Source organism: Doryrhamphus excisus, chromosome 13, assembly GCF_030265055.1.
Source record: "Doryrhamphus excisus isolate RoL2022-K1 chromosome 13, RoL_Dexc_1.0, whole genome shotgun sequence".
NCBI lineage: Eukaryota > Metazoa > Chordata > Actinopteri > Syngnathiformes > Syngnathidae > Doryrhamphus > Doryrhamphus excisus.
In genome coordinates, this window is record NC_080478.1 from 17965115 (window position 1) to 17991438 (window position 26324).

General features: G+C 40.7%; 1 protein-coding gene across 1 annotated transcript in view; it reads right to left on the reverse strand.

The window, feature by feature from the left end:
- itpk1b (inositol-tetrakisphosphate 1-kinase b) overlaps positions 1 to 26324 on the reverse strand; it is a 47306-nt gene that overhangs the window by 4788 nt on the left and 16194 nt on the right. The window contains exons 4-8 of the mRNA XM_058090804.1: positions 17827 to 17952; positions 14668 to 14785; positions 1679 to 1777; positions 1535 to 1575; positions 231 to 396 (exon numbers count right to left, since the gene is read on the reverse strand). Of these exons, the coding sequence (XP_057946787.1) occupies positions 231 to 396; positions 1535 to 1575; positions 1679 to 1777; positions 14668 to 14785; positions 17827 to 17952 (550 nt within the window). The remainder of the gene's footprint in view (positions 1 to 230; positions 397 to 1534; positions 1576 to 1678; positions 1778 to 14667; positions 14786 to 17826; positions 17953 to 26324) is intronic.

Below are 26324 nucleotides of genomic sequence, written 5' to 3' on the forward strand. Positions count from 1 at the left end.
CACTGTTTGCATGGAATGGAATGGGGCGGCAGGGGTGGGGGGGTGTGGGGTTGAGGGCGGACGCCATCCACAGTGTTTATATGCCTCTGGGTTACTTTCAACATGTTGAACAAAAGTCAATTGCTCTTACGAGCCTTAAAAAAGGACGAGTAGGTCCAATCCCAGAGACTGTAAAGACGTTTCACGAGCGCTTTTATTGGCATCGTTTGGAGTTGGACCGTCTCGCTTACCTGCAGGTCCGGCGGGGAAGTTCTTGAGGGACGGCCTCTCCACCACCGTGTAGGAGTCACCCACCACAAACACCTTGTAGAGCACAGCGTTGTGGTTGATGAAGCTCTGGATGACACAGGGAGGCTTGACGTCCTTTAGGTCCTCCTCGCTGAAGATAATGGCCATCTGGGGAGGGGGGGGGGGGCAGGAGGTCACAAAGATGCAACTGATTTCCGATAATTATGTGCTATGTATATATATATATATCACTATATTGACACTTACTATGGTACACCTTATGTCATTGGATGGTCATATCACCTCGTATTTCGGTATGTGACAATAAATAAATAAAATATAAATAAACAAATAAATAAATAAAATAAAATTTATAAAATAAAATAAAAAATTATAAAATAAATACAAATAAATAATTAAATAATTAAAAAAATGTATTAGGAAAGCAGGAAGTGAACAAATGTAACAGTTACTGATTGTAAAAGTACCAGATGGAGGGGTAGGATTTAATAAGCTTTGCTTCTTCCTACTCCTTTTGGACATGTGGAACTGTGAACTGATTAAGTGATGCATTCAATTGTTATCTGATGCATGTTCAAATTAAATAAAAACATTAAAAAAATTTAAAAATTTAAAAAATTAAAAACTATTTTTTTTTAAATTAAAAAAAATACAATTAAATACAATTAAATTATATTAGGAAAGCAGGAAGTGAACAAATGTAACAGTTACTGATTGTAAAAGTACCAGATGGAGGGGTAGGATTTAATAAGCTTTGCTTCTTCCTACTCCTTTTGGACATGTGGAACTGTGAACTGATTATGTGATGCATTCAATTGTAATTTGATGCATGTTCAAATGAAATTAAACCATTACCATTACCATTACATGTACAAAATGTATTGAGACTTTCTGTGAAATCAATGGATTCATCAATCGGGGCTTGACTAGGCAGCCCACCTCCATGTCTTTGTCCTGTGCTGATTTTGGCACATTTTGTAGTGGGCCTTTTATTGTAGCCATTGGAAAATATACTGTTAATCTAAGAAGATACGTTGGACTCCGGGGAAGGTTCTGACCAAGTACGGGTCCATAAGGGCGTGCCTGGATGAGTTCGGGGACCAGGACCCCCCCAACACCGGTACTCACACATACACACAAAGTCCCACAAACATACTTCCTGTCAGCCGTGTTGACAAGGCACCTTTGTCCGTACTTCTGATCTTATCTAGTGTGGCTGTTTGCAAAGGAGTTAAGAGACAATCCAGTGTTGGTGCAAACAGGGTGGTGCTCTGTGACCTCCTACCTCGTGGGAGTTGGTTCCGTGAGCCACACGAGTTTTGCAAACTGAGAAAGAAGGCAAGGCGGGGAAATATGTCAAATCATGACAACAACAACGGTACTGGAGTAGTGTGTTTTATTTTGTAAAAAAAAAAAAAAAAAGACTTACTGAATGGGAATGTGAGTCCGTGTTTCCTGATCTGCTCCAGTACATCCGGGCTGCACTCGGAGTTGAGTACCATGAAGGGAGGAGATCGAATCCTCTCATCTACGCCAACGACAAGGAATAAAGCAAAGAAAAACACTGTGAGCTATTAAAAGCATAATGTAAGTGGAGCCTGGTTCTTTACATGGGGTGAGGGGTTAATCAGATTAATCATTAATTAATTAATCTCTTAATATACATTTTCAAAACATTTTATTATGGTACCATCAACAGATATATCAGCACACAATTGACTTATTTTCTATTATATTTTATAAGTCACTTCCACTTCCATGGAGACTGCATGGTGGACGAGTGGTTAGCATGAAGGCCTCACAGCTAAGAGACCCGCGTTCAATTCCACCCTCGGCCATCTCTGCGTGGAGTTTTGTGTGGGTTACTCCGGTTTCCTCCCACATTCCAAAAACATGCTAGGTTAATTAGCGACTCCAAATTGTCCATAGGTATGAATGTGAGTGTGAATGGTTGTTTGTCTATATGTGCCCTGTGATTGGCTGGCCACCAGTCCAGGGTGTACCCCGCCTCTCGCACAAAGACAGCTGGGATAGGCTCCAGCACCCCCGCGACCCTCATGAGGAAAAAGCGGTAGAAAATGAATGAATGAATGAATACTTCCATGGTGACTGCACGGTGGAAGAGTGGTTAGCATGAAGGCCTCACAGCTAGGAGACCCGCGTTCAATTACACCCTCGGCCATCTCTGTGTGGAGTTTTGTGTGGGTTTTCTCCGGGTACTCCGGTTTCCTCCCACATTCCAAAAACATGCTAATGTTAATTAGCGACTCCAAATTGTCCATAGGTATGAATGTGAGTGTGAATGGTTGTTTGACTTCCTTTATTGTCATTGTGCAATAACACAGCAGTGAAATTGCCAACAAAATGTCGTTGCCTGGCTCCCGTGTAATACCAGAGACATAAGAAGGTGGTCGAGTGGTTAGCGTGCAGACCTCACAGCTAGGAGACCAGGGTTCAATTCCACATTCGGCCATCTCTGTGTGGAGTTTTGAGTGGGTTTTCTCCGGGTACTCTGGTTTCCTCCCACATTCCAAAAACATGCTAAGTTAATTAGCGACTCCAAATTGTCCATAGGTATGAATGTGAGTGTGAATGGTTGTTTGTCTACAGTGAAGAAAATAAGTATTTGAACACCCTGCTATTTTGCTATTTCTCCCACTTAGAAATCATGGAGGGGTCTGAAATTTTCATCGTAGGTGCATGTCCACTGTGAGAGAGATAAACTAAAAAGAAAAATCCAGAAATCACAATGCATGATTTTTTAACAATTTATTTGTGTGATACAGCTGCTAATAAGTATTTGAACACCTGAGAAAATGAATGTTAATATTTGGTACAGTAGCCTTTGTTTGCTATTACAGAGGTCAAACGTTTCCTGTAGTTTTTCACCAGGTTTGCACACACTGCAGGAGGGATCTTGGCCCACTCCTCCACACAGATCTTCTCTAGATCAGTCAGGTTTCTGGGCTGTCGCTGAGAAACACGGAGTTTGAGCTCCCTCCAAAGATTTTCGATTGGGTTCAGGTCTGGAGACTGGCTGGGCCATGCTAGAACCTTGATATGCTTCTTACGGAGCCACTCCTTGGTTTTCCTGGCTGTGTGCTTCGGGTCGTTGTCGTGTTGGAAGACCCAGCCACGACCCATCTTCAATGCTCTGACAGAGGGAAGGAGGTTGTTCCCCAAAATCTCACAATACACGGCCCCAGTCATCCTCTCTTTAATGCAGTGCACTCGTCCTGTCCCATGTGCAGAAAAACACCCCCAAAGCATGATGCTACCACCCCCATGCTTCACAGTAGGGATGGTGTTCTTCGGATTGTACTCTTCATTCTTCTTCCTCCAAACACGCTTATTGGAATTATGACCAAAAAGTTCTATTTTGGTCTCATCTGACCATAAAACTTTCTCCCATGACTCCTCTGTATCATCCAAATGGTCATATGCAAACTTAAGACGGGCCTTGACATGTGCTGGTTTAAGCAGGGGAACCTTTCGTGCCATGCATGATTTCACATCATGACGTCTTAGTGTATTACCTACAGTAACCTTGGAAACGGTGGTCCCAGCTCTTTTCAGGTCATTGACCAAGTCCTGTCGTGTAGTTCTGGGCTGATTCCTCACCTTTCTTAGAATCATTGAGACCCCACGAGGTGATATCTTGCATGGGGCTCCACTCCGATTGAGATTGACCGTCATGTTTAGCTTCTTCCATTTTCTAATGATAGCTCCAACAGTGGACCTTTTTTCACCAAGCTGCTTGGTAATTGCTCCGTAGCCCTTTCCAGCCTTGTGGAGGTGTACAATTTTGTCTCTGGTGTCTTTGGACAGCTCTTTGGTCTTCGCCATGTTACAAGTTAAAGTCTTACTGATTGTATGGGGTGGACAGGTGTCTTTATGCAGCTAACAACCTCAAACAGGTGCATCTGATTCAGGATGATACATGGAGTGCAGGTGGACTTCTAATGGGCAGACTAACAGGTCTTTCAGGGTCAGAATTCTAGATGATACACAGGTGTTCAAATACTTATTTGCAGCTGTATCACACAAATAAATTGTTAAAAAATCATGCATTGTGATTTCTGGATTTTTCTTTTTAGTTTATCTCTCTCACAGTGGACATGCACCTACGATGAAAATTTCAGACCCCTCCATGATTTCTAAGTGGGAGAAATAGCAAAATAGCAGGGTGTTCAAATACTTATTTTCTTCACTGTATATGTGCCCTGTGATTGGCTGGCGACCAGTCCAGGGTGTACCACGCCTTTTGCCCAAAGACAGCTGGGATAGGCTCCAGCACCCCCACGACCCTCGTGAGGATAAGCGGAAGAAAATGAATGAATGAATGAATACTTCCATGGTTTGGCTTGTCCTGCTACTTATACTCCGGAGCGATTTATACATGTTTTTTACACTGACAGCCACAAGAGGGCGCTGCAGGCTTGTGTGTCAGTATCTACTCCTCCTATCACTGAAAATGTACAATGTAAACATAAAAGAACGAAAGTAGAGAGGCGTTTATGAGTTGGTGATACATACTGTATATGACGTGACATGTAATAAAGGCGTGTTAGATTCCGTGTTCCTCTGCACGCCCGCCATGACAGCAGATAGATCCATTTATTTGACAATACATGCATATACTGTACTTTTGAATCATCTTCATGCCGTCATTTTAAATTCACATGATTAAGATTACTGGACGGTGATATGCGATCATTCACACACACAGGAAGTTGTGACATAGAGGAAGTAGCAAGCAGGAGTCCGGCGGACACATGACTTAACTCGCCATGTGATGGATGTCTAACAAAGCCGTAACAGGTGTAAACTCTACATGACCTAAATTGTGATGAAACCGAACCCAGACCGCATAAAATATGCAGTCTGTGAGTCACATTTGTACAGTGGCTTCTTTCATTTCCATAGACTGGAACTCACTTCACTCCACCCATCCACATTTTGTTTGTTTAGCACATTTTTTCAGTCAAATTGGACCCAAAATGTATGAAAATACAAAATTAATTGCCATAACATCAACATAAAGTACAGTCAATGCTAAATTTATTTACCTAAACCACAAAAAAACAATCAAATGTGTTCACTGGAAGCTAGAAAAAGCTTGATATTCAAATAAATAATCTAGAGTGCATGAGAAAGTGGAAAAGACCACACCTAATTTTATGAATTAACAAGTATATTACACCACCATAACCAATATTGGAAATAATAGCGGTAAGGTCAATGATTTCTAAATTCAGCATTGCCATCCATCCATCCATCCATTTTCTAAGCCGCTTATCCTCACTAAGGTTTCGGGTATGCTGGAGCCTATCCCAGCTTCCTGTCTTCCTGTTGTCATTTATCACAACACACATGAGCACAAGTCTCTTATTATATCTACAATATTGGCTAATATGAGTGTAAAGGTGACTATAGGGGTGCTATTGTCAGTCTAGAGGGCTCTAATAATGTTAAAAACTGTATTTAGAAGGTTGTAAACAGGCAGTAATTCACATATTACAGCCAGGTCTGGAAGCAATTCATTCATTTTCTACCGCTTATCCTCACGAGGGTCACATGGGGGGGGTGCTGGAGCCTATCCCAGCTTCCTGTCTTCCTGTTGTCATTTATCACAACACACAAGATCACAAGTCTCTTATTATATCTACAATATTGGCTAATATGAGTATAAAGGTGACTATAGGGGTGTTATTGCCGGTCTAGAGGGCTCTAATAATGTTAAAAACTGTATTTAGAAGGTTGTAAACAGGCGGAAATTCACATATTACAGCCAGGTCTGGAAGCAATTCATTCATTTTCTACCGCTTATCTTCACGAGGGTCACATGGGGGGGGTGCTGGAGCCTATCCCAGCTTCCTGTCTTCCTGTTGTCATTTATCACAACACACAAGAGCACAAGTTTCTTATTATATCTACAATATTGGCTAATATGAGTATAAAGGTGACTATAGGGGTGCTATTGCCGGTCTAGAGGGCTCTAATAATGTTAAAAACTGTATTTAGAAGGTTATAAACAGGCGGAAATTCACATATTACAGCCAGGTCTGGAAGCAATTCATTCATTTTTTACCGCTTATCCTCACGAGGGTCACATGGGGGGTGCTGGAGCCTATCCCAGCTTCCTGTTGTCATTTATCACAACACACAAAAGCACAACTCTCTTATTATATCTACAATATTGTCTGATATGAGTGTAAAGGTGACTATAGGGGTGTTATTGCCGGTCTAGAGGGCTCTAATAATGTTAAAAACTTTATTTAGAAGGTTGCAAACAGGCGGGAATTCACATATTACAGCCAGGTCTGGAAGCAATTCATTCATTTTCTACCGCTTATCCTCCCAAGGGTCACATGGGGGGGGGGTGCTGGAGCCTATCCCAGCTTCCTGTCCTCCTGTTGTCATTTATCACAACACACAAGATCGCAAGTCTCTTATTATATCTACAATATTGGCTAATATGAGTATAAAGGTGACTATAGGGGTGTTATTGCCGGTCTAGAGGGCTCTAATAATGTGTGGCCGACATGCTGAAATTCAGAATTTCACTCTCTAAATTTAGATGAAAAATCCTATTGCGTGGGGCGATACGGTCCAATGTGGGCCTCCGCTGCAGTGTCGAGGGGGGAGGGGGTACTCCCCCCCCCCTACTTTTGCTGAGGTCAGGCCAACATCACATCCCAGCGTTGGGTTGTGGCTGAGCCCCACAAAAGTTGGAACAAAGACTAGTTCTCCAAACACTACAGAAGGCCGTAAACAAATCCTTTAGTCCATAAGGCCGAGACGGTTAATACAGTATATGAAATTAAAGCCCACTTCAGTCTCTTCCTGTGTTGCCTCGACAGGCGGGAAGCCTGCAAGGTCACCGATCACTCATCTCACATCCGTCTTGTCATACTTGTGTTATTGTACCAGGATGACGGTAGCCATGTTTTATCTTTTCCTTGCTACACCGCTGAGTTGACTTTCAGTCATGGCAAACAAAAAGCATCCAAAGCAACAATGAAATGATTTTACTCTTTACTTTAGAGAGGAGAAATATCATCTCAGGGAAGAAGTACATTTGAAACACTTCTATGCTAGGACTACGTTATGCTAGCCATAGCATTTCAGTATGTGGAATCAAACTATGGAATGGATTGAGTAAGGACCTCAAACAATGCACAACGATGAGCCAATTCAAGAAACAATACAAGCAGTTGATGTTTGCTAAATACAAGGATGAAGAGTCTTGAACCAGTCATGATGTGCTATATATATATATATATATGTATATATCACTATATTGACACGTACTATGGTACCCATTATGTCATTGGATGGTCATACACCTTGTACTTCGGTATGAGGTGCATTATTAAAAAAAAAAACCAAACCAAAAAAAAAACCTTAAAATGTATTATTGAAAGCAGGAAGTGAACAAATGCAACAGTTACTGATTGTAAAAGTACCAGATGGAGGGGTAGGATTTAATAAGCTTTGCTTCTTGATGCATTCAATTGTAATCTGATGCAAAAAAATTAAAATAATTAAAACAAATTAAAAACAAAAAAAATAAAATAATTCTAAACAATTAAAAACATTTTTTTCAATAAAAAAAAACAAACTTAAATTATATTAGAAAGGCAGGAAGTGAACAAATGTAACAGTTACTGATTGTAAAAGTACCAGATGGAGGGGTAGGATTTAATAAGCTTTGCTTCTTCCTACTCCTTTTGGACATGTGGAACTGTGAACTGATTATGTGATGCATTCAATTGTAATCTGATGCATGTTCAAATGAAATAAAACCATTAAAAAAATTAAAATAATTAAAAAAAATAAAAACTATTTTTTAAAAAATAATTAACCGTTACTGACTGTAAAAGTACCAGATGGAGGGGTAGGATTTAATAAGCTTGATTTAATAAGTCATGATGTGCTATATATATATCACTATATATGTGCATTATATTGTACAAGGTGCATTATTAAAAAAAAAAAACACACCTTAAACTGTATTATGGAAAGCAGGAAGTGAACAAATGTAACAGTTACTGATTGTAAAAGTACCAGATGGAGGGGTAGGATTTAATAAGCTTTGCTTCTTCCTACTCCTTTTGGACATGTGGAACTGTGAACTGATTATGTGATGCATTCAATTGTAATCTGATGCATGTTCAAATGAAATTAAACCATTACCATTACTTTATATTAAATAGTGCTTTCAATTGAAAGATAACACGTTTGTTTTGGAGGACTTTGGAGGTGGAGGGTCAATCTGGTTCTGTCTAAACACAACATGCTGGCGTCAGACCGAGTGGAGCCGAGGGAAAAGGTTTACAGGACTTCATGATGGAATTCTTTGAAAAGGACATTGTTGGCTATTACCATCGCTTTCTTTAAATAAAGTAGTACCTGAACATTCAAAGGCTCTAATCCAAAGTCTAATACGTGACACCTTGAAAGATATCATCAATTCTAGACTAGATTATCTCAAAACATTAGCAGACTCACCTAAAATAGTTTGCATACCGCCAATAGAACACAAAAGAAGAGTCCTAAAGGTCGTGCGAGTACAAGTCTACATTCAAAATATGTGCATTCAACTTAAGACATAGTGTCTTTGAACGCAACCCCTCCGTCCAGGAAGAAGCTGTCATGTTTACTGCAGCCGAGAGCCTTGAATTCGGCCTTGAGGCATCCACCAACAACATGCACTTATCATAGGCACCTCATCTATAAAGCAACATGTTCCATTCTTACTTCCCTTGCAAGCCAGTTTTCTGTCTCTATGCTTGGAAGTGTTGTTGACAAGACGGGCATACAGGACTGACTATGTTACATGGAGCATGGTATTTGTGTGTGCGCTGCTGTTTAGGTGCAACGCCAGGCTCTCCTGTTGCTATTTACAGCTTGTTTCCTAGAAACAACAGCATTCTCCCGTACGGCAGAAGCATTTGCCGTATTTTCAAAGTGAACTCCAAACATGGAAATGCATTGAGATCCACTTTTATTCTGTAATTAGATCCATGAATCATTTTCGGAATATCGGGATTGTTTAAAAGAGGGCATAGACCCCCATAAAGGATTAGGCACAAAGCGGCCATTCCTTCCATTGATATGTGCTCCCTCATTTTAGCTTGGAAAAGACTGTCGGCGTTCCCCGAGTGTTTGTCTTCCTCATGCTGCAACTATGATTAAATATTAATCCCTTGCATAAACAGGACAATTGCAGTGTTGGGTCGTGTGCTGAGGCATGGATTAAACGCAAAATACCTAGGAAGCTTAAATCTTTAGGAAGAAATCCAAGTATTTCATTCCAGGAACTGACATGAAAACAGTGTCTGTTTACGGTAATAACTATCAAAGTGGAGTGCGAATGTTTGCTAACATTTGCCTACTAATTCCTGCGCTTACATGTGGTTTATCTCCACACTGTTTATTGCTCTCTGGTTCTACCACATCTTACTTGGGCTAATAACTATAAAAGCAATCTTCACTCGCTCAATGTACTGCAAAAAAGGACAGTAAGGATAATTCATAATGGCGCCTACAGAGAACATACTAACTCCTTATTTCTAAAATCACAAATACTTCAACTTGCTGATATAGTTCATCTTCAAACAGCTAAAATAATGCATAAGGCTAAAAATAACCAATTACCTAAAAATGTCATCCAATACTTCACTATCACTATATTGACAGTTACTATGGTACCCATTATGTTATGTTATTTTATGGTCATATAACCTCGTACTTCGGTATGAAGTGCATTATTAAAAAAAGAAAAAACACCTTAAACTATATTAAGAAAGCAGGAAGTGAACAAATACCAGATGGAGGGGTGGGATTTAATAAGCTTTGCTTCTTCCTACTCCTTTTGGACATGTGGAACTGTGAACTGATTATGTGATGCATTCAATTGTAATCTGATGCATGTTCAAATGAAATTAAACCATTAAAAAAAATAAAATAATAAAAAAAAAAAAAAAATTTTTTTTAAATAATTAACCGTTACTGATTGTAAAAGTACCAGATGGAGGGGTAGGATTTAATAAGCTTGATTTAATAAGTCATGATGTGCTATATATATATCACTATATATGTGCATTATATTGTACGAGGTGCATTATTAAAAAAAATCAACACCTTAAACTGTATTATGGAAAGCAGGAAGTGAACAAATGTAACAGTTACTGATTGTAAAAAGTACCAGATGGAGGGGTAGGATTTAATAAGCTTTACTTCTTCCTACTCCTTTTGGACATGTGGAACTGTGAACTGATTATGTGATGCATTCAAATGCACTCAATCCATTCCATAGTTTGATTCCACATACTGAAATGCTATGGCTTTTTAACGTAGTCCTAGCATAGAAGTGTTTCAAATGGAGTTCTTCCCTGAGATCATATTTCTCCTCTTGTAGAGAAGTATTGGATGACATTTTTAGCTAATTGGTTATTTTTAGCCTTATGCATTATTTTAGCTGTTTGAAGATGAACTATATCAGCAAGTTGAAGTATTTGTGGTTTTAGAAATAAGGAGTTAGTATGTTCTCTGTAGGCGGCATTATGAATTATCCTTACTGACCTTTTTTGCAGTACTAGCCACGTATCACCAGCCACGTATACAAACACGCAGTATATAAACGTATATAAACACGCGACCCGCGGGCCAAATGTGGCCCGCAGGACACTAGTTTGAGGCCCCCGCCTTGATATGAAAGTTTAATGTTAGTGCGGCCCACGCAAGTTTGATATGGATGCTGTATGGTATCATGTACCCAGAAAAAAATCATTACGTTTGATTAATGTTCATGTTAAAGGTTAAATAACTGTTAATAGTTATCCTCCCTATCCGTGTGGAAGTGGTAAGTTTTTGGCTATTTAAGTTTAAAGGAAATAACTCGAAGGCTACAGTTTAGGTCGCTAGCTCTCTAGTTTGCGAGTTAGCATGTGTCTCAAGACCCTGCAGTTGCGCAATATGTTGTAAATAAAAAGAGTATAAATGTGACTATAGTCGTGTTTTGTCATGTCTACAGGGCTCTAATAATGCTTTGTTATATTTTAATCTGAAAAAAGTAATTTGTCTACCCACCAACTTTATGTGGTTTCTTAAGTTTTTATTATTTGCCGTTTTATTGTTATTATTATATTTATTTATTTATTACGGATTGATTGATTTTCTTTATTCTTGATTTGTTTATTTATTTTTCATCTTATTTGGTGTAGAAAAATAAAAAGTAAGATATTTGAGAACAGTGGAATGTTTTATCAGAGCTTTTTTTGTAGAAAATCGGAATAAAAGCAAAGTTTATTAATTTTTCTGTTTTTAATAAATGCGTTTTTTTTTGTAAACCTGATGCGCCCAGATCCTAGCTCCAGTGGCCCCCAAGTAAATTGAGTTTGAGACCCCTGATCTAAACCCTTCTATACTTTATTCACAAGCCCAGTTTTATTAAAAAAGAAAATATATATATATATATATATATATATATAAAACATGTCCCGAGTTTAATTATAAAATATTAGCAAGATTGAATTTTATCTGGGCTGCACGGCGGTCCAGTGGTTAGCGTGCTGAACTGATAAGTCATATAAAATAAGATATCAATTTTCCATAGAAAGCACCTCAAGTGCTTCCTCCCATTGAATACTATTCTGAGTCATGCAAAATAAAGCACGGCTGACTCTGGACTTTTACACCAGCAATGAGCTGCTTCGGGACTCCGGTGCTGCCTGCTGATAAGAACCAGGAAGTGGTTATAAAAGCAAGGTAACCTTTCCACAGAAAAAAAAAAACTCAATGTGGTTTCAACTTTAACAGAGTTTCATTGGCACAAAAAAAAAATGTTAACAGTGGGAGCGAAACACAGTTTGCCGTCACATGCTGTTTTTTTTTTTTTTTGCGGGTGGTCTGATGCCGTGGTGGCGGATTATATAGTCTTTCACTCTGTGTGTTTGTGTCTAAAAGCAAGCACAGTCGTCAAGGAGTTTGGCATGCAGGACCAGCAACCAATAACACTGATTGAAGCCCAGTGGTGGTTTCAAGGAAAAAAAAAAAAGAGCCATCTTCCTCTTGAAACCAAGTACACACAGCAGGACAGTGATTCAGCTTTGACTTGCTATTACGTAACAGCTATCGTGTGTGTTTGGAGAAAAAGACATCTTCTTCGGGGTTCTATTTTAAGAATGGACTGAAATGTTGAGACATCTGTGATCATCACATCGCAGGCGCCACCCGTACACTCATGGACGCTCACCTTTCTTAAAAAAGGCTTCCTGCCATGTACGGCGCGGCAGGAAATGTGTATGAGTCACAGGTGTGTTTACAGTGGGAGTGGGTTGAGAATGTGCCTGTGTCGTCACTGCCTCCAGTCCAATGCCTACTGATGACTTGATAGGACGCGATAAGAAGAGGAGGAGCGGAGGGTGGGTTGGGGGGGGGGGGGGGGGGCATGTTCTGATCTGCCTGTGACAAACATTCAAGGCCGCCTCAAGCAGTATGAAATAGAAAGACGCATTTGTCGTCCTGTGGAGGACGGGGAGGAGGAGGAGAAGGAGGAGGACAGGAGTTATGATGTGAGCCTGGAGCCCCGCACGCAAGGATTAAACATCTGCTCGGAAACGACCGGGACATAACTTCAAGTAAACAGTGACACTGTGGTCATATGTTAGCTGGGTGTCAATTGTGGCTAGCGAGAGCAAAGACAGGCATCCTGCGGTTACTATCCAACCCCAGCCTCGTCATAGTGCGGATCACAGTGGATCACATCTGCGGATCCATCAATTATTGGTTCAAAAACACATTTTTTTTTTACATTTATACCAAGGAAATAAAGAAAACAGGTCTCATTCAACCTAAATTAGAAATCACTAATAGATACATGGGCTGCACGGTGGACAAGTGGTTAGCGCACAGACCTCACAGCTAGTAGACCCGGGTTCAATTCCACCCTTTGCATGTTCTCCCCGAGCGTGGGTTTCCTTCCACATTCCAAAAACATGCTAGGTTAATTAGTGACTCCAAATTGTCCATAGGTATGAATGTGAGTGTGAATGGTTGTTTGTCTATATGTGCCCTGTGATTGGCTGGCCACCAGTCCAGGGTGAAGACAGCTGGGATAGACTCCAGCAAAACCCCCGCGACCGTTGTGAGGATAAGCGGTACAAAATGAATGAATGTTTTCCTAGAGGGAAAACTGCATGGTGGATGAGGGGTTAGCGCACAGGCCTCACAGCTAAAAGAACCTAGTTCAATTCCACCCTCGGAGATCTCTGTGTGGAGTTTGCATGTTCTCCCCCCGTCATTCCCAGTTTCCACCCATATTCCAAAAACATGCTAGGTTAATTAGCGACTCCAAATTGTCCATAGGTATGAATGTGAGTGTGAATGGTTGTTTGTCTATATGTGCCCTGTGATTGGCTGGCCACCAAGACAAGACAGCTGGGATAGGCTCCAGCACCCCTGCGACCCTCGTGAGGAAAAGCGGTAGAAAATGAATGAATGAATAATAGATATCAAGGCTGCAAGGCGGTCTAGTGGTTAGCACGCAGGCCTCACAGCTCTGAGACCGGAGTTCAATTCCACCCTCGGCCATCTCTGAATGATATTCATGACCAAAATGAAAATTTCCAAAAAAGTGAATTATTACTGCATTCTTATTTATGTATTCGCTTTCTAAATAAAAGCATGTCCAACGACTCGGTTAGAACAGGGGAACCTATAATACTCATTTTTGGCCCTCGTGGACTCCTATAGAGAAGCTACACACAATAACCCGCACAGAAAGCTTTCTAGATCTTCCAGAATCTGCACCTATCACAGTCGTATGTCCTTCGATTTCCTAAAACGGTCTTCTTTAATTGATCCCACCCACAAAACAGTACAACAGAGCAGGAAGTAGGGCAAGTCTACAGCCATATAAGGAACTCTGGCTTACTGTGACATCACAGTGAGCCGGTGTTAGAAAAACCTTCTTTCTGGACTCACTTCCAAAGGCACAAACCTCATTATCTGAAACTTTGGCACAGTTGATGTCAGATATGACGTAACACGCAGCTTGAAATGTTTTTCAGTTTTAAAAATGGAGGCGAGCAATCGGCACTGGACTGCTGGGGCAAGTTTTTGATCCAAACTAAATTTCAAGACTGGACGGAGTTATTCCAACAAGTGAAAGAAAAACTCGGGGAAGTCGGTATCACGTGATGTTGATGTTTACGTTTTACTACGCATGCCCCATTGACTATTCTGTTGGATTATAGCGGCATGTAGACAAGAGATTGGAATATTCCATTCCATGTATACCATTGTTTTCGGAAAAGTCATTCGGAAAGATTCCATTCGGAAAGAGGAAAAACTGAACGTAAACGTGTAAACGTGAAAGTGGACCTTGAGTATGAAACGTGCTCTACTCACCTTGCATACAGCTTTCTATCCTGTGGATGAGCTGGTAAGACTTGCAACGGTCCAGCAGAGTCCTGATAGCCGGAAGGGGGTCCAGGATGATGGTCTCAGGGTGGGCATCGATGTAGTCCTGAAGAACAAACAATATTTGGGGTTAAATTAAGAGGTGGGCGGCAAGGTGGTCTAGGGGTTAGCGCGCAGACCTCACAGCTAGGAGACCAGGGTTCAATTCCACCCTCGGGCATCTCTGTGTGGAGTTTGCATGTTCTCCCCGTGCATACGTGGGTTTTCTCCGGGTACTCCGGTTTCCTCCCACATTCCAAAAAACATGCTAGGTTAATTAGCGACTCCAAATTGTCCATAGGTATGAATATGAGTGTGAATGGTTGTTTGTCTATATGTGCCCTGTGATTGGCTGGCGACCAGTCCAGAGTGTAGCCCGACGTTTGCCCGAAGACAGCTGGGATAGGCTCCAGCACCCTCGTGAGGAAAAGCGGTAGAAAATGAATGAATGAATGAATTAAGAGGTCAAGAGTCATTTGTCTCACATAAACCGCTAATTGAAATGTTGACATTGGGCCGCGACGCCATATTTTCTTCTATTTTCACTTCCTGTATCTTTAATGGCAAAGTGTCTTAACATGTTTAGCTAAGTGTAGAAGCCTTTTATTGGCTGCAGCCTTGTGACAATATAACGTAACTCAAACGTTACCAAACTCAAACGTGCCAACATTCCGTTGAAGGGTCATTCAACAGAGCATGAGATATATGCCAGCAGGTCTGCGCTGATTACATCACCGCGTCCCTGCATGGCCGACAGTCGGGCCGGCGTGAGGTTGACTGTTTTTACATAACAGCGCTCCGTCCCAGAGCCGCCGCCGCCGCTGCCTCCCATTTCGGCTCGGTGGATTTCTACACCAATTTCTTTTCTGACACACAAACGCTGTCAGCTGTGGCTGGCTGGCGTGCGCGTGAAACAAACAGGCTGCCTCTTCACATCACAAGAGCGCAGTACCGCTGTCACATACGCGGTCGCCTGAAATTAAACACACATCGAGCACACGCACGGAAAGAAAAAGCGGTTTGTCATCATGGACAAATGTCTTTGATTCGATGTAAAGAATCCATCTTTGGGATTTACCCAGATCTAACGGGCAAGCCTGATCAAAGCCGGTTATGTAAGTAAAAGACGCTGCTGCCAAAAATAAAACCATACTAATCTTCCAGGAGTTCAGTGAAATACGTTACGGAAAAAGGACAATCTATGGATGATTTTTGTATCCCCGTGAAGAAGAAATATTCATCACTGACAGGAAGGAGTGGGGATATGTGATTTAAAGTAGAGTGGGCGGGCGGCAAACTCTCACAGTGGAGAATTAGTCAGAGGAATAAATCTATGGCTGAGGTCGCTTACATTGACCGCTGAAGGTATTTGCTCAATTTTGCTAGCTAAAGATAAAAAGCTAAAACAAACACAAATACAGACAAAAGATACTTATAAACGCACCCACACAAAAAAAAGGGACTAACGTGACATCTGACAATTAAGGTGGAAACATGGAGTACGCATATGACAACTTGCTTTGCAACAAAGGAAAAGCTGAACGTTCCAGACGCCTTCATGCCCCAGCGAACAAACGAAAGGAGAAACACCATGAAAGCGGTTCAAGCAAGGACAGTGGCGAAAGCTGATTGGTCGATTGGACTCCAGCCTCGAGTGTATAAAAAGCCAGGCAGGGAAAGAAAGAGTGCTTTTTTGCAGTTGCGCTGTAATAAGACCCGCTTACTTGTAGGCATACAGGGACTGCAGATAAGCCCGGACGTCTGTATTAGGTATTGTTGTCAGGAATAAACAATCTAACATTCCAAAAACATGCTAGGTTAATTGGCGACTCCAAATTTTCCATAGGTATGAATTTGAGTGTGAATGGTTGTTTGTCTATATGTGCCCTGTGATTGGCTGGCGACCAGTCCAGAGTGTAGCCCGACGTTTGCCCGAAGACAGCTGGGATAGGCTCCAGCAGCCCCGCGACCCTCGTGAGGATAAGTGGTAGAAAATGAATGAATAATATATATCAAGGCTGCAAGGTAGTCTAGTGGTTAGCACGCAGGCCTCACAGCTAGGAGACCGAAGTTCAATTCCACCCTCGGCCATCTCTGTGTGGAGTTTGCATGTTCTCCCCGTGCATGCGTGGGTTTTCTCCAGGTACTCCGGTTTCCTCCCACATTCCAAAAACATGCTAGGTTAATTAGCAACTCCAAATTGTCCATAGGTATGAATTTGAGTGTGAATGGTTGTTTGTCTATATGTGCCCTGTGATTGGCTGGCGACCAGTCCAGGGTGTACCCCGCCTCTCGCCCGAAGACAGCTGGGATAGGCTCCAGCAGCACCTCCGTGACCCTCGTGAGGATAAGCGGCAGACAATGAATGAATGAATAATAGATATCAAGGCTGCAAGGCGGTCTAGTGGTTAGCACTTAGGCCTCACAGCTAGGAGACCGGAGTTCAATTCCACCCTCGGCCATCTCTGTGTGGAGTTTGCATGTTCTCCCCGTGCATGCTTGGGTTTTCTCCGGGTACTCCGGTTTCCTCCCACATTCCAAAAACATGCTAGGTTAATTAGCGACTCCAAATTGTCCATAGGTATGAATGTGAGTGTGAATGGTTGTTTGTCTATATGTGCCCTGTCATTGGCTGGCAACCAGTCCAGAGTGTACCCCGCCTCTCGCCCGAAGACAACTGGGATAGGCTCCAGCAACCCCCACGACCCTTGTGAGGATAAGCAGTAGAAAATGAATGAATTTAAAAACTGCATTTTGTGTTCAATTGTGTTTCCATTGACTAACAGCCTGACTGTGACCCCAGCCTGTCTGAGCCCTCCATGTCAGGACATCCAGACAAGGAGTTACTTGACTATCAAGCGCTTTTTTTTACAGCGTCTATAATAACAGTGCAAGATAAATAAATAAAAACACATCCAGTTTATTTTTAATGTAACCACAGGACAACACTTAAGAGCTGTGACCTGCTGTTCATGTCAGATGTTTCTCCCTCTGGGGAGGGGGGGGAGCAAAACAAGAATCAGTGACCGTGTTTATGTCATCTCAGCGTTCAAATGAGGCTGCTGATGGTCTCGGTTTTTATTCCGGCAAAGGTGGAATTGACAGTACCTGCACTCTTTGAACCAGCAGCACAGCCTGGGAATCATTCTGGTCAGCCTCCAGGATGAGGTCGGTCAGTTTGTGGATGATGACGTCCAAGGGACCCTGCTCCTCCAGAGGCTGGCTGAGGTCCAACTGCGGAGTAAAGATCATCTCGGGTTAGGGTTCAAGCAGGGCCAAAGGCATTTTCAAATGTTAAGTCATCACAACGCTAAAGTAAACATTAATAAAACAGCATGCAAATTAGTTTCACTTCTGTTGATATTAACAGCAGTTCAAATTATGTATTAATGTTTTTGTAACTACCAGAATTCAAGATGTGTTTGCTTTGGATTTCAACATTAAGATTTATTCCTGATGTTGACGTGCAAACTATCTGTCACTTGAGAAGGAAGCTAAGCACAGCATAGTCAACAGATATTAAATTAGCTTTTGTTGAAAATTTATAGCGGCCAAAAGAGTGTGCAGTGGCCAAGTTCACAAGTAGAAAATCCAGTTCTCAGAGAGAGATAAGAACTTGGGTTTTGAACACAGGCACGCAACTACAGTACTACAGTAAAGCAGGGCTCGACAATAACGATGTACCGATGGCCCGGGGCAAGTTAAAACAAAATTCGAAGAGGTTTTTTAAAAGCGGTTCTTGTTGGGTGTTGGTAAAACACGGACTGCGTAATTCCGGTGATAATTTGCAAACCGATCCTTGCAAATCTTGAAATGGACCAATCAGAATCGTTTATTTAGACCGCGGTTAGTAGTCCACAGTCCGCGTTTTACCCACATCCATTCTTGTTCGCAATCATCCAATCAGCGATGGTTTGACTACGAAAACATCTATCAGGGCTCGACAATAACGATGTACCGATGGCCCGGGGCAAGTTAAAACAAAATTTGGGCAAGTAAATCCAATCAGTGATATTCCCGTCGGGATAGTGCACTTTGGCATTCCATACTGCGAAGAGTTTTTTTTAAAGCGGTTCTTGTTGGGTGTTGGTAAAACACCGACTGCGTAATTCTGGTGGTAATTTGCAAACCAATCCATGCAAATCTTGAAATGGACCAATCAGAATCGTTTATTTAGACCGCGGTTCACAGTCCACAGTCCGCGATTTACCCACATCCATTCTTGTTCGCAATCAACCAATCAGCGATGGTTTGACTATGAAAACATCTATCAGGGCTCGACAATAACGATGTACCGATGGCCCGGGGCAAGTTAAAACAAAATTCAACGCTTTTTTTAAAGCGGTTCTTGTTGGGTGTTGGTAAAACACCGACTGCGTAATTCCGGTGGTAATTTGCAAACCAATCCTTGCAAATCTTGAAATGGACCAATCAGAATCGGTTATTTAGACCGCGGTTCGCAGTCCACAGTCCCGCGTTTTACCCACATCCATTCTTGTTCGCAATCAACCAATCAGCGATGGTTTGACTATGAAAACATCTATCAGGGCTCGACAATAACGATGTACCGATGGCCCGGGGCAAGTTAAATCAAAATTCGGGCAAGTAAATCCAATCAGTGATATTCCCGTCGGGCTAGTGCACTTCGGCATTCCATACTGCCAAGAGTTTTTTTTAAAGCGGTTCTTGTTGGGTTTTGGTAAAACACGGACTGCGTAATTCTGGTGGTAATTTTCAAACCAATCCATGCAAATCTTGAAATGGACCAATCAGAATCGGTTATTTAGACCGCGGTTCGCAGTCCACAGTCCCGCGTTTTACCCACATCCATTCTTGTTCGCAATCAACCAATCAGCGATGGTTTGACTACGAAAACATCTATCAGGGCTCGACAATAACGATGAACCGATGGCCCGGGGCAAGTTAAAACAAAATTTGGGCAAGTAAATCCAATCAGTGATATTCCCGTCGGGCTAGTGCACATCGGCATTCCGTACTGCGAAGAGTTTTTTTTTAAGCGGTTCTTGTTGGGTGTTGGTAAAACACGGACTGCGTAATTCCGGTGGTAATTTGCAAACCAATCCTTGCAAATCTTGAAATGGACCAATCAGAATCGTTTATTTAGACCGCGGTCCGCAGTCCACGTTTTACCCACACCCGTTCTTGTTTGCGATCAACCAATCAGCGATAGTTTGACTATGAAAACATCTATCATGGCGTCCCTGCCAACATGGTCTAATTCTTCAACAACTTCTGAAGGAAAACAGCAAAAAGTGATGAACCAGTGCCTCCTAAACAAGTATTTTATTAGCGGCAGCAAATCAAATGATGGCACAGGTGAGTGAATCACATTGCTGTGACAATTTGAAGTGGTCACAATGAAACACCACCCATTAGATCCAATACCAAGTGCTGATTTTGCACAAACTTACAAAATCTAGCGCTTCCATTTCTCTGTGTATTTTTATCACCTTTTGCTTCACAAATTATTGTTTGACCGTTGAGCATTTTTTTTTCTGGATTAAAAACACTTTACTAGTACACAAATGTGTCTATTCGATAATGTTTCATTGTGGTGCACAACTTCTAAAAGGCAAAGTGCCTAGAAGTCTCTTGACAATCCAGATTTCCATGCAACGTCATGATCTATGTAGGAAAACAACCACAAGAAATGATAATCATTTCATCTTTATTTGAGATTCTCATGTGATGCCACAAAAATTAAATGATATCATTATGGCAGTCTTTTCATTTTACATGGGGCAAGTAGTTCTCACCTTAAGGATTCCCCATGGGCAAGTCATTTTTGTTTTTAATGTAGCGCCCTGTAAACAGCAACTTTACAAGAGATACATTGTAAAGAACTGCGGGCCGACATATACTTTGTTTTGATAAAACAGTATCAAAACAAAGACTTTCTAAAATTGTGTTCGGGTATTGTGGGGGTTCTATATTTTGTCACTGCAAGCTCCAAACCTGGGGTGACAGAGCCTTCTCCATCGCTGCCTCCCACCCTCTGGAACTCTTTGCCCCATTCACTGGCGTGCGTGCCCTGACCTGAAATCTGTTTTTATTTTATTTATATGTCTAACTTTTTATACCCGACTGCTGTGGCCCCGCTTTTACTCTTGTTTTAGCTGTGTATTAACGAATGAATGTTGTATTTTAATGTATCTTTTACTCTTGTTTACTTGCTTTTATTCAACTCCATTCTTCTGTAAAGTGTCTTTGAGTATTTTGAAAAGCGCTATACAAATAAAATGTATTATTATTATTAGTACTATTATTGCAAAATGTAGAATTAAAAGAGGATGTGGATCAGACAGATGGATGAAGTAGTAGCCTTCAACAGTGTAGTTTGACACCAACACATCGTATGAACCCGCAATCCAGATCCAGACCTTGGCTACGTGTTTTATAATATCACCGGCTGATAAAGTGTACTCTGCTCGGGTCAAAGTACCAGATTATTAAAACGCATATGTAACACAAATGTAACAGTTACTGATTGTAAAAGTACCAGATGGAGGGGTAGGATTTAATAAGCTTTGCTTCTTCCTACTCCTTTTGGACATGTGGAACTGTGAACTGATTATGTGATGCATTCAATTGTAATCTGATGCATGTTCAAATGAAATTAAACCATAAAAAAATAAAATAAAATAAAAAACACATATTATGACTCCTTAAATGGATAAAAAAACAAATCCAAGCTTCTACATTCACACAGAGAACAGTCGGGTGGTATGCAAACTAATTAGCCAATAACATGCAAAATAGAACAGAACTGTAATACGCTTGCACAAATAAAGCGTGCTGGGGTCACACCAAGTATGCAAACCTGTGGAAGATACACCTTCCTCACACAGGTGGCGATCAATGTGAGGGCCGTAAAAAAAAACTGTACGTGGTTTTGGTTAGTCGAAGGCGTGCCACGTTCAGAGGAACACTATCTGGTTAATGATTGCGAGAGGTGATAGATGACTCATTATTGTATTCGTGTTCCCGCACCGGGCTGTAAAACATCACTTGATTTCTGTTTTTATTATTCCTTCGCATAAAGTCTGTAGTTGAAATCCCACTAAAACTAAATACAGTAAACCTCGGATATATCGGATTCAATTGTTCCCACTGGTTTTGTCCGATATAAAGTGAAATCCGTTATATGCGTATACCGGAAAATGTCCGTTTTACGCATATATCGGATTTATATCCGGTATATGCGTAAATCTGATTTTATCCGTTATAAAAAGGCACTTCCTTGACTATGTTTCCAATGTACCTGGACGCGCAGACAACGCTGCAAATGACGTCGTATAGCGGCCTGTCACGATTCGGCGAATCGGAGCGCCACGATACGGCCATCCGATATATGCGAGGGAAATTTAATGGAAATGCATTGGAACGGGACTGGAGATTTTGTCCGAAATAGGCGAAATCCGTTATAAAAAATCCGATATATGCAATGAATTTTTATTGGAAATGCATTACAGAAAAATCGGTTCTTTTTTATCTGTCCGTTGTGAGCGAATTTCCGATATATCCGAGCCCGATATATCCGAGGTTTACTGTAATACATTGGCTCCATTAGGAGAAATGACCATTTTTTTGGACGCATTTCACAAAGATGCAATGTAAGTTCGAGAAAAAGTGCCAATAGTTAATTAAAATATCTTCTATAATTTCCATGTTAATGGAATCACAGAATTGGCCCATAAAAACAGAATCTACTGTTGCTATACATATGCATGTGAGTGTGAATGGTTGTTTGTCTATATATGTGCCCTGTGATTGGCTGGCCCAGCAATGAGGTTGCTTCTTAGGGGAGCGCATGGACCAGAGACAAACGCAAAAGATGTTTGTTTGAATCCCTGGAAACAAAATAATCCAGGCATTCATACCCTAAATTGTTACGGCCTATGCCACACCCAGCTACAGAAATATTTGCGCTATACTGGTAACATATAAACATAGGCAATAACAACTACTTTATATCGTGGAGGTAAACATCTATTGATTTAACAAATAACTGGAATGAGAGAATTCCAATAATGGATAATAACATGACAATCAGTTCATTGGGGCTGCATGGTGAACGAGTGGGTAGCACGAATGCCTCACAGTTAGGTGACCCACGTTCAATTCCACCCTCGGCCATCTCTGTGTGGAGTTTGCATGTTCTCCCTGTGCATGCATGGGTTTTATAGTGGTGTGATAAAGTGTCTGCTCCCTTACTGATTTCTTATTTTTTTGTTTGTCAAACTAAAATGTTTCAGATTTTCAAAAAAATTCAAGTAGTAGTCAATAAAAATGTAACTGAACACAAAATGCATTTTTAGTACACAGCAAAATTTGTGGTTCAATTTATCACAGCAAGTCTTTAAGGTCCTGAAGGAAAACAAGCAAAACAGCCCCAGACCATTACACTACTACCACGTAGTTTTACTATTGTATAATATAATAATCTTTTTAATAATAATTCCACCCTCGGCCATCTCTGTGTGGAGTTTGCATGTTCTCCTAGTGTGTGCATGGGTGGGTTTTCTCCGGGTACTCCGGTTTCCTCCCACATTCCAAAAACATGCTAGGTTAATTAGCGACTCCAAATTGTCCATAGGTATGAATGTGAGTGTGAATGGTTGTTTGTCTATATGTGCCCTGTGATTGGCTGGCCACCAGTCCAGGGTGTACCCCGCCTCTCCCCCAAAGGCTCCAGCAACCCCCGCGACCCTCGTGAGGATAAGCGGTAGAAAAAGAATGAATGAATGAATAATGGATATCAAGGCTACACGGCGGACGAGTGGTTAGCACGCTGGCCTCACAGCCAGGAGACCCGAGTTCAATTCCACCCTTGGTCATCTCTGTGTGGATTTTGCATGTTTTCTCCGGGTACTCCGGTTTCCTCCCACATTCCAAAAACATGCTAGGTTAATTAGCGACTCCAAATTGTCCATAGGTATGAATGTGAGTGTGAATGGTTGTTTGTCTATATGTGCCCTGTGATTGCTTCTTAGGGGAGCGCATGTACCAGAGACAAAACGCAAAGATGTTTGTTTGAATCCCTGGAAACAAAATAATCCCGGCGTTCATACCCTAAATTGTTACGGCCTATGCCACACCCAGCTACAGAAATATTTGCGCTACACTAGTAACATATAAACATAGGCAATAACTACTTTATATCGTGGAGGTAAACATCTATTTATTTAACAAATAACTGGAATGAAATCAAATGATATTAAAGCATCAATGTTAAGTGCAGTATGCTTTGTGGATATTTGAGTTTATGGATCGGATAGTGTACGGAATGGACGAGGCGCATGACAGATGTTTTAGACATGTTGGCTCGGTGCCATGTCCTGAATAGATCTGCGATGGCAATAAGTCAACACTCATAAAAGGTATGCCATCACCTGTGGATAAACCCCCACCCGGGAATAGAACATAGAACATGGTAACATGGCCTCATCGGCGATAGATGCAGCAAGTTGTTTTCAGTCAACCTATCACTGTGATGATACCAAGGCCAAATAAAAAAAATGTAGGAATTACGTACTAAATATGAAAAGCGAAGTCACATCGTTCAGTATGAAGCTCATCCTGTGCAAGGACACACAACGAGTCTGCTTTCGAGCTCCCACCAAAAAAAAAAACCCAGCGGTAAAGTCATTGATGTGGCGTTAAAAGCTAAAAGCAGAAATGTCAACTGACGTCTCTGCAGACCCCTCCGGGACCGAAGGCCAGGAGAGAGCTAGGGTAGTGATGGACGGCACAGAAAACAACGCGGGATCCTCGGGGGAAGAGGCCAGGTCAGGGCCAATATATTTGGAGCTTTGATGTAGCTACGCAGCGGAGTCGGGCTACACTCATGGGAAATAAACGATTTTGAACAAACACCGGGGACTAGAAGAAAAGCACACCGAATATATCGCACCAAATAAATCCACAAAAATCATTTTACATTTTTTGGATCAGTCTTTGATATTTTGGAGAACCAGTGGCAAACTTTTCCTGTATTTTTTTGTTTTTTCGATCATTTGTTTGTTGCGTTATGTGCATATATATGACGAAAATGGTCCTAAAAATGGCAAACCTTTCCTGTATTTTTTTAATTATTTTTTTCAATCATTTTTTTGTTGCGTTATGTGCATATATATGCCGAAAATGGTCCTAAAAATGGCAAACCTTTCCTGTATTTTTTAAATTATTTTTTTCGATCATTTTTTGTGGAGTTATGTGCATATAAATGACAAAAATGGTCCTATTTTGCAATGTTAAAATATTCTTTAAAAGATTCCTGGATCCAGACGGTGATCCGGATGACCACTAAAATTTAATCGGTTCTTTCTTATCCAATTTTCAATAATTCCTTTATCCAAATCTATTCAGAACTTGTCAAATTCTTTTGAAGAAAAGCACACCGAATATATCGCACCAAATAAATCCACAAAAATCAGTCTATATTTTTTGGATCAGTCTTTGATATTTTGTAGAACTTGTGAACTTTTCCTGTAATTTTTATTTTTTTTCGATCATTTTTTTGTTGCGTTATGTGCATATATATGCCGAAAATTGTCCTATTTTGCATTGTTAAAAAATCCTTTAAAAGATTCCTGGATCCAGACGGTGATCCGGATCACCACTAAAATTTAATCGGTCGTTCCTTATCCAATTTTCAACAATTCCTTTATCCAAATCTATTCAGAACTTTTCAAATTCTTTTGAAGAAAAGCACACCGAATATATCGCACCAAATAAATCCACAAAAATATTCAAAAAATTTTTTGGATCAGTCTTTGATATTTTGTAGAACCTGTGGCAAACTTTTCCTGTATTTTTTATTATTTTTTTCAATAATTTTTTGTGGAGTCATGTGCATATACATGTCGAAAATGGTCCTATTTTGCAATGTTAAAAAATCCTTTAAAAGATTCCTGGATTCAGACGGTGATCCGAATCACCACTAAAATTGAATCGGTTCTTCCTTATCCAATTTTCAACAATTCCTTTATCCAAATCTATTCAGAACTTTTCAAATTCTTTTGAAGAAAAGCACACCGAATATCTCGCACCAAATAAATCCACAAAAATCATTCTACATTTTTTGGATCAGTCTTTGATATTTTGTAGAACTTATGGCAAACTTTTCCTGTATTTTTTTTTTTTTATCATTTTTTTGTTGCGTTATGTGCATATATATGCCAAAAATTGTCCTATTTTGCATTGTTAAAAAATTCTTTAAAAAATTCCTGGATCCAGACGGTGATCCGGATCACCACTAAAATTTAATCGGTCGTTCCTTATGCAATTTTCAACAATTCCTTCATCCAAATCTATTCAGCACTTTTCAAATTCTTTTGAAGAAAAGCACACCGAATATATCGCACCAAATAAATCCACAAAAATCAGTCTATATTTTTTGGATCAGTCTTTGATATTTTGTAGAACCTGTGGCAAACTTTTCCTGTATTTTTTATTTTTTTCTGATCATTTTTTTGTTGCGTTATGTGCATATATATGCCGAAAATGGTCCTATTTTGCAATGTTAAAAAATCCTTTAAAAGACTCCTGGATCCAGACGGTGATCCAGATCACCACTAAAATTG